The sequence below is a fragment of the Toxorhynchites rutilus genome, chromosome 1 (assembly GCF_029784135.1).
Source record: "Toxorhynchites rutilus septentrionalis strain SRP chromosome 1, ASM2978413v1, whole genome shotgun sequence".
Classification (NCBI taxonomy): Eukaryota; Metazoa; Arthropoda; class Insecta; order Diptera; family Culicidae; genus Toxorhynchites; species Toxorhynchites rutilus.
In genome coordinates this window covers 136,032,454-136,051,078 of record NC_073744.1, presented here as the reverse complement: position 1 = coordinate 136,051,078, position 18,625 = coordinate 136,032,454, and the positions used below count along the sequence as shown (strand labels likewise).

The following is an 18,625-nucleotide window of genomic DNA, read 5'->3' as shown; positions in this document are numbered from 1 at the left end:
ATACTTGAAATATTCGAAAAATAATTCGACTACTTTTTGGAAAAAGCCAAAAAAATTTTCTTTTTTTTCAAAAAATTATAACATAAAAACTATGATAACTACAAAATTTTTGGCAAAGGATAAAATGTAGGAAACTGTTTAAAAAAACAATACCAAAATTTTTTTTAGAAAAAAAATTCGCTGACAAAAAAGTTATTTAAAAAATTAAAATTCATTTTTCTCAAAAACGTTTTTTTTTTTCAAAATTCCCAAAAATATATATATGAATTGCCCTTACAATTTCCAACAAGTCGTCCATACATCGGAAGATGGGAACTTTCACAGGGAAAAAGTTTTTCGAACAACAACTTTTTTATGTTTTCTTTGAAAAAAATACAACTTATCTTAATTTTGTATAAAGTCACGATAGCAATATAATGTATTCGACAATGTTTTTTAGATCTTGTTAAAATATAAACTTTTGTCGAAGACATCAACTTTCTATCTTTTATAGTTTTTGGAATATAAGTCATTTTTGTATGAAGACTCCTGAAAAAATAATGTTTTGCTCGTAACATTTTTGTGTGTAAATTCTCACGTTTGACATGTTCTTGACATGTTTCTAAATAGAGAAAAGTCAGCAGATCATTCAAATTGCGATAATTTATACATGAAAATGTAACGAATTGCACATTAATAGTATTTTTTCAAAGAAAAACATGAAAAAGTTGTTGTTCGAAAAACTTTTTCCATGTAAATGTGCCCAGGCTTATGTTTTCGAGAAAAATTAATTTTAATTTTCAAAATATTATTTTTTCAATAAATTTTTTTCCCAAAAAATTCTTTGGTATTTTTTGATGAAAACCAAAATAATTTCCTACATACCATTCTTTGACTAAAATTTTGTAGGTCTGATAGAATTTTTTGTAGGATTCTTTCTAAATTTTGTGTTTTTGCAACTTTTTTTTTTCAAATCTTAATTTAAAAACTATAAGATCTACAGAAAGTTGGTCGGAGAATGAAATGTACGGAATTACTTAGGTTTTCATTAAAAATTATCAAAGAATTTTTTGGAAAAAAAATCATCGTAGAAAAATGAAAATTAAAATTCATTTTTCTCGAAAAAATATGCTTTTAAAATTCTGACAAAAAAGATATAGATAGCCCTTAAAATTTCCAATAAGTTTTCCACACATCGGACGATGGGCACATTTACATGGAAAAAGTTTTTCGAACAACAACTTTTTCATGTTTTTCATTGAAAAAGTGCTATTAATGTTCTATTCGTTACATTTTTACACTTTGCACTTCGTTGGTATTCGTTGCGTTTTATATTGTACTTCGGGTTTTGCTGCTGTGTAGTTGTGTTATGCACCACACACTGTATTTAGGATGGGAGGGAGTGATTTGGATGGGAATTAGGATAGGGATGGACAATGGAATTTGGAAGTAGGGATACTTGCTCCTTTACCGCGCTGTCGGTCGCGAACATGTGCCAAATAATAATTTTGGGTGAAGTGAAAAACTTACCAACTTGTTGAATTTGCAGAAAGTTTGAACAGATTTTTCTTAACGTACTCTAAAATCGCGGTGACTCTAAAATAAATATCGCACCCTTTCAGCAGCCCTAAAAATGGGAGTGTTGCTAGATGCCTTATGTGCGATTCACATAGCACGTTACGGAGAAGAACGTCTACGTTCCGTCAACGTCTCCACCAATTCACACATGCAGTCAATGCTTCCACCAGCACCGTCACGTCAAATGCCAAACGAATGATTTATTTAATTTTATTCATGGTGTCGCCACCTTCTTCTTCTTCTTCAATGGCACTAACGTTCCTAGAGGAACTTCGCCGTCTCAACGTAGTATTACTTGCGTCATTTTTATTAGTACTTAGTTGAGATTTCTATGCCAAATAACACGCCTTGAATGCATTCTGAGTGGCAAGCTCTAGAGAATACGCGTGATCACAGTGCAAGTCGGAGGAAATTTCTTTGACGAAAAATTCCCCCGACCAGAACGGGAATCGAACCCGAACACCCGGCATGTTAGTTATGACGCTAACCACTCGGCCACGGGAGCACCACGTACAACAATTTTAAATTGCAATGCCCTCTTTCAAATCAGCATGCCTAGAATCAGTTCTAAATTTTGAAAAATTCAATGAGAATCATTGAATTCAATTATTTAAATGCTTAAACCCCGTAGTCCGACCCTTATGCAACAATAATAATAAATAGAATAATTCTTTCAACTAGTCGCGAATGATTTTCACTCCGAAATTTGGAGCTAAGAGATATGTTGGCATAAAAAGTACAGTAAGTTACTTATAAAGCGATATGCTGAGGCACCACTCAGTGTCGCATTGGAGTCGGTTTTGACCAGTAATTGGACATTTGCGACTAGTGGCGACTTTCAATGTAGGGTCATAATTTGGGCCCCAAACTCAATGTTCACAAAAATGTCCAACTAGAGGTAAAAATGTCTAATTAAACGTGTTGCATCACAGATCTGTTCAATTAGCTTAATGTCGATGAAGATGTAAATTACTGTACAACCAAATCAAAACAAAAGCCGAGACACAAAGCTCAGACAAAAACCAAACGAGCCGTCCGTCTCCGTCAATTATTCTTTTCTACAAACCCTGCCGGTCGTTTTCGTTGAACGTATGCTGACGGGTCGTTACGTTGCTGGTGTATGAGAATGTTTTCATGAGAATTGCATTGTAGAATCATTGACGTATCGTGACGTGACGGGACGTGAACGTGACGTGTATGTTGTATGTGAATCGCACTTTAGTCGTTGTTTTTGGCTGTAGGGATGCTCGAACACTGTTTAATCGAAGCCAAATATTCGACATTTTTTCCACGGAAAAAAAATTACCAACGCGTACTAATCAAAAATATTTGACACAAAATACGACGAGCAGATATTCAGGTTTTAAATGTTTAGATTGATTTTCGATATGTTCGTCAAACCTATCAGTATTTGGTTACGTTACGTGAAGTATTATAAACAAAATAGTGTTTGTACCATTAAACGAACCCAACTTTATCTGTCAAAAGTGTCAAATATTTGACCTCCAGACAAACAATGTACAGCCGCTTCAAGAACATCAAGTGAATCAATGTTTCTCAAGTCGAATGTATTTAATGAAAATAGATCTCATCTTTGACTAAATTTTTGAATTATACTCCAATAACGATTTCCAATATGTGAGAAATATAAGCAGCATGAATACAATATTTCATACCAAACCGGTCGCCTCTAGCAGGTGTGTAAACATAAAACCGGAAATAGTCAACAGATTGTTTTAACTGTTCAACTGTCCTCGTCAAAATAACGATTCTTTCATTAGGGACTTGTCAACAGTTTTCTTTAAATAAAACACATGTTATTTGAGATATTGAGTTCAAATTTATTCTGGTTAAAGTTCAACTCTCACATTTCAAGAATGAAATTCGATTTCGGTCATATGACCACCACGAGCCCGATCGATCCGTTGAACCCAATTTTTCACTACAAGGTGGCCAATCGACAGGTCCTTTCCTCGAAATAACACCTTCACCAAGCTTACTTCTCAATAAATACATTATAACGTGCGCTGTGTGGCAAGTGGCACAGTCTTGTTGAAACCACATATCATTGATATTAAGATCTTGCTGATGGATGACCCTTTTCTTAAATATGTTAAAATAATGTTTTAATGTACACAAAAGTCGCTTTTTACGCGGTTTTATTTTACGCTGCTTTTTTACGCGGTTTTTGGAATTTACGCGGTTTTTTTTAAGCGGATTTCGGAATTTACGCGTTTTTTTTACGCGGATTTCGAAATTTGCGGGATTTTTTCAACGCGGCTCGCATTAACCGCGTAAAAATTGAATATGCATATTGATGTGACATTTCACGAAATAAGTTTGTATTGTATCACTGATTAGTAGCTGAGAATTAAAAGAAGATACAGATAGCATGATTGTTACATGCAAAAAAAAATTGAGGTAATCAGTTGTTGGAGTATGGGTTGCATTTTAAACTACTAATTCACTGTTTGTTAGATTTTTACACGGATTTTAAAAATTACCCAGTTTTTTTTTCGCGGTTTTCTTTACGCGAATTTTGGAATTTACGCGGTTTTCTTTTACGCGGTTTTCGTTTACGCGCACGTATCCCCCGCGTAAAAAGCGACTCCAGTGTATATTTTAATTGAAATATATTGAAACCCTCGTCTTAATGTTATTCTTTTTCCTCTACCCATCACAGCTCCACCAAAAGAGAAGGTGTACGACGACGAAGACATCCCTGCCGCCGCTCCCGCCAAAGCAGCCAAGTCCCCCTCAATCGGTAAAATCGCAGATAATGTTGTTTTTGCTTTAACGAAACGTTACGGAAACCATTAATCTTCTCTGTTCTCGATCGTGCTCTGATTTTCCCCTATGTTTTAAAATTTACCGCCACGGTTTATTTTCTTCCTAAACTTAACTTTCATCAATTTTATCTCACCTTCGGTTTTTTCTTTCAATAAACTTGTTCTTTTTAACCACTAAAATCACCTGAAATGCCTTGTTTTTTACGCGACCCGTTTTCACAAACAACTCCCTACAATTTGATCGCACAACTCACGCACCCACGCAAACAAACACACAAACATACACGCACACTTTGTTTCATTCCCGTTCTTTGTCTCTCACTCTCTTCCCTTTTCTTTCTTTCTCTCTATGTCCTTCTCTGCGAATACAAATTGTCTAATTCCAGTTCCGAAAGGGCGCCGCTTCGGCTCAGCCCGGAAGGAACCCGAGCAGAACGCATCGCCTTCGGAGCAGAGCGAGCAGACCAACAACGGAAATGACAACAGTAGCGGCAAATCGCTCACCAGTCGCCTCGGACGGTCCCGGTTCGCGCTGAAACAATAGGATGGCTAGCTTGTAGGATGTTAATTTTTTTTGTTTCCTCTAAGTTCTCTCTGTCAAAAAAACTTTTTTCTCGTTGAATACCGCTCATACGTGCCCACGCCCACACAAACAAACAAACAATACAGGACAGAGCACATAATACGCAGTTAGGAAATCCCTCCCTTTCTACTTCCAAGTTCTTCCGAACCAATAAAGTGCATTTTCTGATTGTTTCTTTTTTTCTTTATGAAATGTATTTTAAGAGATTCTGAGCTAGGTAGAGACTTTTTTTACGTGTGTCTAGGAGAACAGTGAATATCATGAAATGCAAAATTAGCAGTGCATTGTGCAAGAGAATACACATACACAAACATTGTTCTCCCGTATCGTCCTATTATTCGAACACATTGTAAAGTAATAGTATGAAATAAAGAAGGTCGAAAATTATGTAAAACTGGGCCGTTGTTTGAATCACTCTAACAGACTTCTGAGGAAGTCACATGCTTCATCCTCATTTATCAAAATCTTATCCCTCTATTTTTCATCCATCTCCTCTCATTCAATCTATCGATAATATCCTATCCTTTGTGAGTTTTCAGTGCCAATGTAATGCAAATATCGTTAAGCATAATTCAGCCCACTTGACCTTATTTCCTCTTAAAAAAATATTTTTGTGTATAGCTTGACCTTGGGTAGACTGTACACTTCGTAGTTACTCTCCGACGTGAACCAGCGAAATTGCACAAGGGACACACTGAATGACGCAAAGCGTTCTCATTGTGCAAGCTTCAATGATTCGTGCTTTGAATAGCCAATAACAACGTCGGTCACGTCCTCACAGTCAGCAGCAGGTGAAGGAATGGAAGGAATGTTAGTGCGATATTCGCAGCCAGAAGGGTCACCTCTATAGCGTGGTTCCCTTGCGATTGTCATGGGCCAAATAGTTGTTAGTGGCGAAAGGTAAGAATCAGAATTCACTGAGGTAAGTGATGTGATTATACAAACCCGAACTATGAACCTCTCGACGAAACGAAAATCCTAAAATCTGATGTCAACACGTGATAGATATTAATAATAATGAGGCATCCTGAGAAGGCAAACCTGTAGAGTTATTTGGACTGGCTAAAGTCTGCTTCATTTAATATTGGAACACAAACAATTGCGTGTAGTTCAGTCATTTATTAACGAATTCATAATTAGTTTTTCATACAAATGTAGCATTTTCTTTACTCTTTCATAAAAAAAATTAAAAAAATTATTCATTGCTGTTTCGAAGAAATTCTCGTACTTTTCCCGTGATACGGCACATTAGGCGGCGCACACCCTTTTCGTCCACCGTTTTGGCGATTTGATTCCTCCAGTTCTTCATTTGAGTCATGTTCCTAACAAGTTTTCCCTTTGCCTTAAGCCTCCGCTTCGTGATTGCCCAGTATTTCTCTATCGGCCGGAACTGGGGGCAGTTTGGGGGGTTGAGGTCCTTCGGTAATACGCTGACCCTGTTCGTTGCGTACCATTCCATAACCGTTTTGCTGTAATGGCAGCTTGCGAGGTCCGGCCAAAATATTACTGGACGGTCGTGGGCACGAATAAACGGCAGAATCCGTTTCTGTAGGCACTCTTTTTTGTAGACTTCTGATGTCATTGTCTTGTCAGTGAGAAAGACTTTGGTTTTCTATCCACAACTGCATATCCCCTGCCAAATCATGTACTTGCGGGCGAATTTATCCGCAAACACGAACTTAAATTTTGCAGGTACATCCCCCCGAGCCGTCGCCAAATAAAATTTTTGACCTGGGATTTGCCCAAAGTCCGCCTTCACGTAGGTCTCATCGTCCATCAGAATACATCCGTCGAACTTGGTCAGCACTTGGTCGTACAGCTTTCGAGCACGGATTCTGGCCACATTGTTCTGCTTCAGCGTCCGATTTGGCTGTTTGCTGGCTCGGAATGACCTTATTCCTTCCCGGAGACGAATTCGTCGCACCGTACTGTGAGCGGCCTAGAACTTATTGGCCAAATCGCGGTCTGAAAGATTGGGATTCCTCTTGACGGCCTTGATGACTTTCCCACGCAGTTTCCGGTCGACAGTTCCACTCCGACGCTGCGGCTTCCGAGCCGTCGTCAATGTTTCCTTGTACTGCTTGATAACACGCCATACGGTATTTCTGGGCATTTTAAGCTGTTTAGCTAGCTTAGATGCCGACAACAATGGATTTTCAACAAAACTGTGCACAATTTTATCTCTCCGTTCGGCTTCCATGGCGGTTGTTTACAAAATGCTATCGTTTGGTGTTATGACATAAATACATGGTGAAAGGTAATGAATTTCCCGACACGTGGGTGAAAAAAGTTTCCAAATCCGTCTAATAGGAGCGCCACAATGAGCAAAAGAATTTGTTCCAATATTAAATGAAGCAGACTTTATATTATTTACCACACGTACTTTTTATGAAAAAGTCTACTGTGGAATACCTGAGAAGGTAACAGAGACAACTTTTCTACAACCAATAAGACCGGAAATATATATCCTTATACAATTGAACCCCGATTATCCGCGGAATAGTCTGGCAAGGTCACCGCAAATGACGACAATCGCAGATAACGCGATTAAGGACTTAAAATGACGCCCAAACAAGAAAAAAAGATATTTCAGCGTGAAAACTATGTTTTATCACAAATTTTTATCAGATATCAATCAGTAAAGTCGAGTAAACCAGTGGTCTGATAACAAAACAAAAGAACATGAGACTACCACTCACAGACAAATTTTGGGAAGGCCTATATAACTATGGAACTTACGTTCGCGAATAATACACATAGACATACATATGAAGCAATACCGTTTTGTCTCATATTCCGAACCCTTAAGATTTGATGGCCATTAAACAGTGTCCCATTACTAGAATGGTACTCTAACGTATAAAATTGATTTACAAATACATATTCATGGTGAAAAACTAGAAATATGTTTAATCTATTTTGTCTCAAATTCCGAACAGCAAAAATCCATTGTTTTTAAAATAATAACTTTTAAACTACTGAACCGATTCATATGATCGATATATCAAATTAAAGTCAATTAACTAGTCTTTTTTGGAAAAATTGAATTTTGCTTTTGCAATTATTGATTGTATTTGGTTCTAATAGTTTACATGTTTTCGGGACCAAGGGCGCTATATCGGTATCGATACCTGCAAATGATGTTAAAAAGAAGTCTATAACCCAAAGAATGTCAGGGTTTTGAATATTAAATTATTTATAACATTAAAGTTCAGTAAATTCACATTAAAAAATGAAGTGTTCGCAATTTGAATCATGCGTAGGAACTTGATTTGCGAACTTGCGAACACTAATTTTAATAAAGATTTCTGCATAAAATATAATTTCATTTTATCCATTTATTGTGGATTTTTACCATTTCTAGCACTTAACATGAAAACAACAAAAAAAAATAGATGAAAAAACTACAAAAACTGAAAAATTAAAGATGCTTGTTTTTTTACAAAATTTGCTAACGCAAACATTTTATCATTGGTTTCGACTGTTACTTTTTTGCAAATGCTTAATATTAGGCTGTCAAAAAAGTCCTGCGGTATTTTTTTTGAATTTTCATTTGTTCATAAAATTAGTTACAATCATCTGTTTTATGTCAAATATGCGCCGTTTTGTTCGATGACTTGTTCCCAACGAGATGCCAACTTCATAATACCCCTGTTATAGAAACTCGCTTCCTTATTGGCAAAAAGCTCGGACAGCCAATTTCCACAGGCCTCTTTTGTGGCTAACTTCTGACTACCTAGCTCGTTCGCCATGGACAAAAACAGGTGGTAGTCACTTGGTGCAAGGTCCGGACAATACGGCGGATGCAAAAGAACCTCCCATCCAAGCTCCCGGAGCTTCTAGCGCGTCACCAAAGAAATGTGTGGCCTGGCGTTGTCCTGATGGAAGACAATGCGGCCTCTGTTTATCAAAGATGGCCTCTTCTTGATGAGTGCTACCTTCAAGCGGTCCAGTTGTTGGCAGTACAGGTCCGAATTGAGCGTTTGGCCATAGGGAAGCAGCTCATAATGGATTATTCCTTGACAATCCCACCAAACACACAGCAGAACCTTCCTGGCAGTTAATGAGGGCTTGGCCACCGTCTGAGCCGCTTCAGCGGGCTTCGACCACGACCGTTAGCGCTTCACGTTGTCGTAAGTGACCCACTTTTCATCGCCAGTCACCATCCGCTTCAGAAACGGGTCGATTTTGTTGCGATTCAGCAGCGATTCACATGCGTCGATACGGTCAAAGATGTTTTTTGCGTCAACGTGTGTGGCACCCATACATCGAGCTTCTTTGTGAATCCAAGCTTCTTCAAATGGTTAATAACGGTTTGATGACTTATCCCCAGCTCTTGGCCGTTGAAACCATCGTTGTGCGGTGGAAATGGAAACTGTATCGGGTCCATAAACTGCACAAATTTTATTGGCAGCTTTAGATGCATTTTTGCCTTTGTCATAGTAGTACTGTAAAATATGTCGGATTTTTCGCGTTATTTTGCTCCATATTTGCGACACTATAACTCACGAACGACTTAATCAAACAAAACACTGTCAAGGACTATATTATAGCGCGCAAAAATACCTTTCTAGAACTAGAACTACGCGCTTACAACGACACCTCGCGGAAATACCGCATAACTTTTTTTACAGCCTAATATATGTAAATATATATATATATATATATATATATATATATATATATATATATATATATATATATATATATATATATATATATATATATATATATATATATATATATATATATATATATATATATATATATATATATATATATATATATATATATATATATATATATATATATATATATATATATATATATATGCTTCACTCTTCTCGACAAAACACAACACAAGAAAATTGCTCTTTAGGCTCCCTAGAAACAGTAGGCGTGTTTGGTTTTGATAGTTTGAATTTAGTCAAAGCAAAGATGGCGTCGAAACAGCACGTGCTCCGCGAACGCATTGTACGGTTCTACGAAACGCATTTCCAGCAAGGAAAAAAGGTCACGGTGGCACATTTTAAGGAAGAAAATGTACCTTTTTTTTCCAAAATATATATTTTTATCAAGGCTCATATGGCGTTAGCCTCACGGGGCCGGGAGTTCAATACTAATGTACCTGTCAGTACGGTATATCGTATCCTGGGTTCCCTGAACGTAGAGCGGAAGGTCGGAAGGAAGTGGTCGTCCGGTGACGATAATGACGAAGCAGAGGAAGACATCGTTAAAGAAGCTGTTTGACAACAAGGACGCAACCAGTCTGCGTGACGCCGGTCGGAAATATGGCTGCTCCCACGTATTGATCCATCGGACCCTCAAGATGGAAGGAATCGTCTGCAGGAAGAAGACGAGGTCGCCGGAGTACACGGAGGAGCAGATTGAGACGGTTAAATCACAGTGTCGGTGGATAACCAAAAAATACCGGTGGACGTCTTTCGTTCTGGACGACGAAAGCTAATCCCGACACGTGGGTGAAAAAAGTTTCCAAATCCGTCTAATAGGAGCGCCACAATGAGCAAAAGAATTTGTTCCAATATTAAATGAAGCAGACTTTATATTATTTACCACACGTACTTTTTATGAAAAAGTCTACTGTGGAATACCTGAGAAGGTAACAGAGACAACTTTTCTACAACCAATAAGACCGGAAATATATATCCTTATACAATTGAACCCCGATTATCCGCGGAATAGTCTGGCAAGGTCACCGCAAATGACGACAATCGCAGATAACGCGATTAAGGACTTAAAATGACGCCCAAACAAGAAAAAAAGATATTTCAGCGTGAAAACTATGTTTTATCACAAATTTTTATCAGATATCAATCAGTAAAGTCGAGTAAACCAGTGGTCTGATAACAAAACAAAAGAACATGAGACTACCACTCACAGACAAATTTTGGGAAGGCCTATATAACTATGGAACTTACGTTCGCGAATAATACACATAGACATACATATGAAGCAATACCGTTTTGTCTCATATTCCGAACCCTTAAGATTTGATGGCCATTAAACAGTGTCCCATTACTAGAATGGTACTCTAACGTATAAAATTGATTTACAAATACATATTCATGGTGAAAAACTAGAAATATGTTTAATCTATTTTGTCTCAAATTCCGAACAGCAAAAATCCATTGTTTTTAAAATAATAACTTTTAAACTACTGAACCGATTCATATGATCGATATATCAAATTAAAGTCAATTAACTAGTCTTTTTTGGAAAAATTGAATTTTGCTTTTGCAATTATTGATTGTATTTGGTTCTAATAGTTTACATGTTTTCGGGACCAAGGGCGCTATATCGGTATCGATACCTGCAAATGATGTTAAAAAGAAGTCTATAACCCAAAGAATGTCAGGGTTTTGAATATTAAATTATTTATAACATTAAAGTTCAGTAAATTCACATTAAAAAATGAAGTGTTCGCAATTTGAATCATGCGTAGGAACTTGATTTGCGAACTTGCGAACACTAATTTTAATAAAGATTTCTGCATAAAATATAATTTCATTTTATCCATTTATTGTGGATTTTTACCATTTCTAGCACTTAACATGAAAACAACAAAAAAAAATAGATGAAAAAACTACAAAAACTGAAAAATTAAAGATGCTTGTTTTTTTACAAAATTTGCTAACGCAAACATTTTATCATTGGTTTCGACTGTTACTTTTTTGCAAATGCTTAATATTAGGCTGTCAAAAAAGTCCTGCGGTATTTTTTTTGAATTTTCATTTGTTCATAAAATTAGTTACAATCATCTGTTTTATGTCAAATATGCGCCGTTTTGTTCGATGACTTGTTCCCAACGAGATGCCAACTTCATAATACCCCTGTTATAGAAACTCGCTTCCTTATTGGCAAAAAGCTCGGACAGCCAATTTCCACAGGCCTCTTTTGTGGCTAACTTCTGACTACCTAGCTCGTTCGCCATGGACAAAAACAGGTGGTAGTCACTTGGTGCAAGGTCCGGACAATACGGCGGATGCAAAAGAACCTCCCATCCAAGCTCCCGGAGCTTCTAGCGCGTCACCAAAGAAATGTGTGGCCTGGCGTTGTCCTGATGGAAGACAATGCGGCCTCTGTTTATCAAAGATGGCCTCTTCTTGATGAGTGCTACCTTCAAGCGGTCCAGTTGTTGGCAGTACAGGTCCGAATTGAGCGTTTGGCCATAGGGAAGCAGCTCATAATGGATTATTCCTTGACAATCCCACCAAACACACAGCAGAACCTTCCTGGCCGTTAATGAGGGCTTGGCCACCGTCTGAGCCGCTTCAGCGGGCTTCGACCACGACCGTTAGCGCTTCACGTTGTCGTAAGTGACCCACTTTTCATCGCCAGTCACCATCCGCTTCAGAAACGGGTCGATTTTGTTGCGATTCAGCAGCGATTCACATGCGTCGATACGGTCAAAGATGTTTTTTGCGTCAACGTGTGTGGCACCCATACATCGAGCTTCTTTGTGAATCCAAGCTTCTTCAAATGGTTAATAACGGTTTGATGACTTATCCCCAGCTCTTGGCCGTTGAAACCATCGTTGTGCGGTGGAAATGGAAACTGTATCGGGTCCATAAACTGCACAAATTTTATTGGCAGCTTTAGATGCATTTTTGCCTTTGTCATAGTAGTACTGTAAAATATGTCGGATTTTTCGCGTTATTTTGCTCCATATTTGCGACACTATAACTCACGAACGACTTAATCAAACAAAACACTGTCAAGGACTATATTATAGCGCGCAAAAATACCTTTCTAGAACTAGAACTACGCGCTTACAACGACACCTCGCGGAAATACCGCATAACTTTTTTTACAGCCTAATATATGTAAATATATATATATATATATATATATATATATATATATATATATATATATATATATATATATATATATATATATATATATATATATATATATATATATATATATATATATATATATATGCTTCACTCTTCTCGACAAAACACAACACAAGAAAATTGCTCTTTAGGCTCCCTAGAAACAGTAGGCGTGTTTGGTTTTGATAGTTTGAATTTAGTCAAAGCAAAGATGGCGTCGAAACAGCACGTGCTCCGCGAACGCATTGTACGGTTCTACGAAACGCATTTCCAGCAAGGAAAAAAGGTCACGGTGGCACATTTTAAGGAAGAAAATGTACCTTTTTTTTCCAAAATATATATTTTTATCAAGGCTCATATGGCGTTAGCCTCACGGGGCCGGGAGTTCAATACTAATGTACCTGTCAGTACGGTATATCGTATCCTGGGTTCCCTGAACGTAGAGCGGAAGGTCGGAAGGAAGTGGTCGTCCGGTGACGATAATGACGAAGCAGAGGAAGACATCGTTAAAGAAGCTGTTTGACAACAAGGACGCAACCAGTCTGCGTGACGCCGGTCGGAAATATGGCTGCTCCCACGTATTGATCCATCGGACCCTCAAGATGGAAGGAATCGTCTGCAGGAAGAAGACGAGGTCGCCGGAGTACACGGAGGAGCAGATTGAGACGGTTAAATCACAGTGTCGGTGGATAACCAAAAAATACCGGTGGACGTCTTTCGTTCTGGACGACGAAAGCTAATTTCCGCTGTCCAAAACGCATATTCCAGGAAATGATAATGACTTATCCAGCGACAAGTTATCCACACCGCCTAAGTGAAATACAAGTTCAAGCACAAGTTTGAAAAAAGGTTATGTTTTTACATCGCCATTTCCGACCGGGACATTTCAAAGCCTTGGTTTAAGCCGAGCGGTCTGGCAATCAACCAACGAATCTATCGAGAAGAGTGCCTCGATAAAATCCTGCTGCCGTTCCTGAACGAGCATCACGCGGATGGGAAGTTCGTCTTCTGGCCGGACAAGGCGTCTTCCCATTACGCCAAGAAGACGCTGGCGTATCTTGTGGAGAAAAAGATACCGTTCGTGCCGAAAGATCGTAACCCAACAAACTTGCCCCAGTGCCGCCCAATAGAGGATTTCTTTGGCTCACTCAGTGCGCAGTGTATAAAAACAATTGGAGGGCCAAGGACACGAAGCAACTGACTACAAGAATCCGGAATTGTATCCGGAAAATGGACGTAAGTGCCGTACAACGTTCTTGTGAGAGCATCGCGACAAAGTTGCGTCGAACAGCAGACCACGGCCCTTACTCAAACATTCACTGACATTTTTTTTTATATGTGATTGAAAAAATTCTCATTTTTTATTTAACACCCGTTACAAGAGCGCGGAGCCACGACGAATGCGACTGTAATCGATGACTGCTTAATCGAAACCTGCCTCGAACGTTACGGCGATTATGTAGAAAAATAGAAAATAAAACGTAGATTACGAAAATCACCTTGTTTTTTGTCCTAATTTTATTTTTCCGCGATTTCTGAGGCACTGAAACTTATTTTTTGAACGACCCTCGTACTTGAGATTTTTCAATTGTTTAATAGTTTCTTAAAATATACTATTTTATTTATTGTAATGAATCGTTATTAAGTGCCCTAATCAATTGACGTAAAAATCTAATAAATTCATCAGGAAATGATTGAGCAATTTGAATTTTCACGATGCGATCGATTATTGTTTTTCAATTTATACTCCCAATATGTTCCCAAGAGACGTAATCCTACGTCAAAAATACTAAAATCAAATGAGAATAGTCCTGTAATAACGTTATGTTGTGCTCAATAAATATTCTTCGCCACTAGTATTAAATTATACATTTCTCGCGTAACTTTTAAAAAGGTGTTAACGCTCCCTGTGGAACTTCTGCCGTCTCAACGTATGCATTAACTAGCGTCATTTGTTAATACTTAGTTAAGATTTCTTAAGCCAAATAACACGCCTTGAATGTATTCCTTGGGGCAAGCTCTAGAATACGCGTGACCACAGTGAAATTCGAAGGAAATTTCTCTGACGAAACTGAAAAGGTCCTATGAGACATTTAGATCAACTCGAGAAAAACGAAGTTGAAGATCAGAATATTGTTCCGCGAATTGTTTCAAAAGGAATCGATCTTTATCACTACTTTTACCACTAGCAGTCAATAATAACTCTGAAAACCCAATCGTAACTGTTTTTTTTATCCCATTTATTTATTCAAGGCTCATTAGCATTTTAGCTGTAACAGAGCCGAATTTTAATCGTGTACATGTCACATGGTTATCATATATCTATAAATTAGCACATTACACAGTTGCCATTCGCCAGTATTCCTTCTATACCATTACATATGGTACATTCACACAGTAGCCATTTAGGCGTAAGAGTATTCTTTCTGTTCTTCCATTATCCAGTTGGACCACCGGACAGCGGAGACAGTTGATTGATCATTGTTGAGTTATTTATAGAACAGCAGCCCGATGTGTCTTGCAGAGCAGAGCAGTTGTATGGATGAATCGATCTTATTTCGACCGTGGATCGATCTCCATCGCTGATGATTGTTGCGTGGACGTAGTATTCTGTAACAACACAAAGATGGTCAATGAGGGCCCTGAGTTTTGAACTCACGATCGATCGCTTACTAAGCGAACGCGCAACTAATGTGGCTACGGAGACCCCCATCGTAACTGTTGTTGTGTGATTTTAGTTCGAAATTGAAGCCTCCGAGCGAAAAATGTTACATTGAACGTTTTGACTGACCGCTTTGTACATTGGACAAAAAACGTTGCACGATGAGAATTTGAAAATAACTACTGAACAACGATCCAAATACTTGCACTTCGTGCTAAAATCCGATCACTATTGTTGTCACTCGTTGCATTGAACTAAAAACGATATCAACACCCGAAAATAACAAAAACTCAAAATGACCGAAGTGCGACTTCGTGTTGTTTTGATTGCTTCGTTACTCCGGACGTATCAAGCGTCAGAGGAAAGTGGCGTCCGAAGTAACAGTCGAGTGCTTAAAATTCGAATCTGTACATTGGACATTTTTTGAATCGGTGATAAAAAGGTGGAAAGGATCCCTGCAAACATTAAATCGTATAATTTTGCACGTACCAAGTCTTACAAGAGATCCGAAAAAATCATAATCGCATATAATATCAATCAAAGTATGTATCGTGTATATTTGAATTGCATAAAATGTAAAAACTCGATTTTATATACCATTATCAAATCAAGTCGCAATTCGGTGTAATAAACATCAATTTTATGATGTACATTGTCGTAAAATATATTTAATCCGCATCAAATGCGTATATTACGCTGATGCAGTTTGTGTGTCGTATAAGCGTATAATTTAAATCGATTCAGTACTGTAGTAAATCGTGTTGCATGCTGAAGAAAATCATGAAACTATAAATCATATGAGATCCTAATAAAGAACATATTACATCATATTGAAATGTCAATGAAATGCTGATGCCCTCGAAAGTTTTAACCGCTGTTGAATTAAATTTCAGATAGCAGCGCGAGGTAGCTGGTGGATGATAATCCAGACGACCGGAGTTCGAACCCACATCGGCGCAGTTTTCACCAAACATCAATCTGTGCCATTTTAAACATTCATATTCCACTCCCAACACAAGTCAATCAAACAATTATAATTTCTACAAACATAAAAACTCATATAAAAATGGCGATTCGTGAGGCTATAATAAACATTTCACGAAAATATTTTGCGCCATTTGTTTTTTTTTCTATGTCTGTAATAAACCGTATATGAGTATGGCAAAAGACGCATTTAGTGCTTTGACAATTCATGAATATATTCATATTCGATCGCAATTCAATTTCAACATAATCGCTATTATAGCCGGTCAAAGTTGCATATTCATCCAAACAAATTCGGTAAGCATTTGCCATGTATGTATATGGCCTCCACTTTTGCATGCATATGCCAGTTAGGCGCATTATATGCCAACCAAATTTTAGGGCAGATGATGCTATATATACACTTGTTATGCGATTTAATGTTTGCTGGGATAGATCCTTGAACGATTGCTTTCTCAATGCATTCAATGATTGAGAATTAAAAGTGTGCATCCATTTTCCGTTCTCAATCATATTTCGGACAGATTAATATTTCGGACACTCTTTATGAATAACTTGAAATGCTCAATGTCATGATGATTTAACTATAAATTTTTTATCACGATTGATTGTTTAGAGTAACCCTTTAGATCATTAACCATTTCAAGTTATTTTCAAAGAGTGTCCGAAATATGAAGCTGTCTGAAATATGATTCAGAACGGTACTCAATTTGTTTACACTTTAGAACTTTTTCAAAAGTTACGCGAGATTTTATTTCAATTCATAATAAAACTTAGGAAGCTAGCAAGAATCGCAAAGTTGTAATGTTGATGTTTTCTGAAAAATCAATGAGATATAGATTTCTCTGTCTGTGAGATCAGTGCGCGAGTATAGGAGGGTTAATGCGAATATAATTAAGAATGAACAATTTGTTTCAGGTTGAATTTCATTCGAAATTGCATATATTCTTTTAAATATAGGTATAAACAACCGTAGGTATGAATGTGTGTTTACAGGAAAGTTATTATCGATTTGGTATTAAATAAAGGGTGAATGCATCTACAATGCAAATTGCACTAGCGAAGATAAAAGACTCCGCAATTAATACATCGACAAAATTTGACCAAGATCGCGGTTGAGATGCGCATTGTCCCAATCGTTATTGGTATTGTCCAGATAGTTATCAAAATCATTCAGTTCCTTCATAGCCCCCCGCTGCAGGAGACTGGAAACGGCGTCGAACGTATTCTTGGAATCCTCAACGGTGGACTTTATCCTTGACCAGCCATCATCCGTGTTCTGCCACACATTAAGTGCCGAATAGCGCATATTTATTGAGAGAGCTCGATTATCAATCTAAAACCAGCACAATTATGGAATGTAATCATATATCTCACAGAAATGACCACACGGTTCCACTCACCACAGCGAACAAGGCGGCGCCGCTCACGTTCTCCGCTATCTTTCCCGCGATTCCCGATCCAGGGGCTGACAGTAAAGAGTTCTCGTAGAAATTATCAGAACACGCATAGTAACCCAAAATTTGTAGCCCTTCCCGGGCAGCTTTGGTTTCCACCTGAATGAGGGCAATCTCGGCCATCGGTGTCACATGCAGACACTGGTGAAACAGAGGAACCGCATCCACGACTTTTTGGAAGTTTCCTTTCGCCCCGAGCAGCAAACCATTGACTGCCAGATGGGGATATTTTGCTGCGTGGAGCATTATTTTGCAGTATGCGCGTGCAGAAATATTCACTTCAGACATCTTATTGTTTTTGAGAGATAACTGTACTGAAGAGATAAGTTTCATAAGTTCAATCAGATCTCACCAATTACTAATGTTTTTAATTCTCAGTTTTTGGCGTTTCTCAATCGGATGACAGAAAATTCGGGCAGGGATGCCAGATTTTATGATAGATTATTCCTAACTTCAACCAAAATGTCTGTGAACTATTAGAATGTCTGTAACATATTTTTTTGAGGAGAGTGGATCTTCTCTCAATAAAAAAGACACAGTAAGTTACTTCTAATTTGACATACCGGGACACCACTCAGTGTCGCATTAGAGGCGATTGTGACCTGTAATTAAAAATTCACGATGACTGTGGTACAGTCCAATTAACTAGATGTCTAATTAGAGGTATCTCAAGGTATTAATGTCTACTCCGGGTGGCGAATGACGAGAGATGACTCAAGTCACTTTATTCTTGA

General features: G+C 37.9%; 2 protein-coding genes across 5 annotated transcripts in view; one reads left to right on the top strand and one right to left on the bottom strand.

Moving 5' to 3' along the window:
- LOC129762148 (uncharacterized) overlaps positions 1-5,315 on the top strand; it is a 64,553-nt gene extending 59,238 nt beyond the window's left edge. For both annotated transcript variants that reach the window (XM_055760142.1, XM_055760143.1), the window contains exons 5-6: positions 4,241-4,321; positions 4,733-5,315. In XM_055760142.1, the coding sequence (XP_055616117.1) occupies positions 4,241-4,321; positions 4,733-4,890 (239 nt within the window). In that variant the 3' untranslated portion in view covers positions 4,891-5,315. The remainder of the gene's footprint in view (positions 1-4,240; positions 4,322-4,732) is intronic.
- Positions 5,316-17,342: 12,027 nt separating this feature from the next.
- On the bottom strand, positions 17,343-18,331 carry LOC129761956 (ER membrane protein complex subunit 8/9 homolog). Of its 3 annotated transcripts, none has more exons than XM_055759820.1 (3): positions 18,244-18,331; positions 17,838-18,200; positions 17,343-17,770 (listed from the first exon to the last, which is right to left on the bottom strand). In XM_055759820.1, exons 2-3 carry the CDS (start codon positions 18,177-18,179, stop codon positions 17,516-17,518), a joined length of 597 nt encoding a protein of 198 aa, XP_055615795.1. In that variant the 5' UTR covers positions 18,180-18,200; positions 18,244-18,331; the 3' UTR covers positions 17,343-17,515. The 3 variants fall into 3 exon arrangements, with proteins under 3 accessions (XP_055615795.1, XP_055615794.1, XP_055615793.1); XM_055759819.1 differs by having other exon boundaries at positions 17,838-18,205; positions 18,244-18,310; XM_055759818.1 differs by having other exon boundaries at positions 17,838-18,272.
- Between the last annotated feature and the right edge of the window lie 294 nt (positions 18,332-18,625).

Bases quoted from the DNA above. Each gene is read 5' to 3' on its own strand.
- LOC129761956 (XM_055759818.1), bottom strand. From the start codon at position 18,224: ATGAAACTTATCTCTTCAGTACAGTTATCTCTCAAAAACAATAAGATG. The intron at 17,771-17,837 runs GTGAGTGGAACC...TGCTGGTTTTAG, and splicing joins GCGCCGCCTTGTTCGCTGTG to ATTGATAATCGAGCTCTCTC.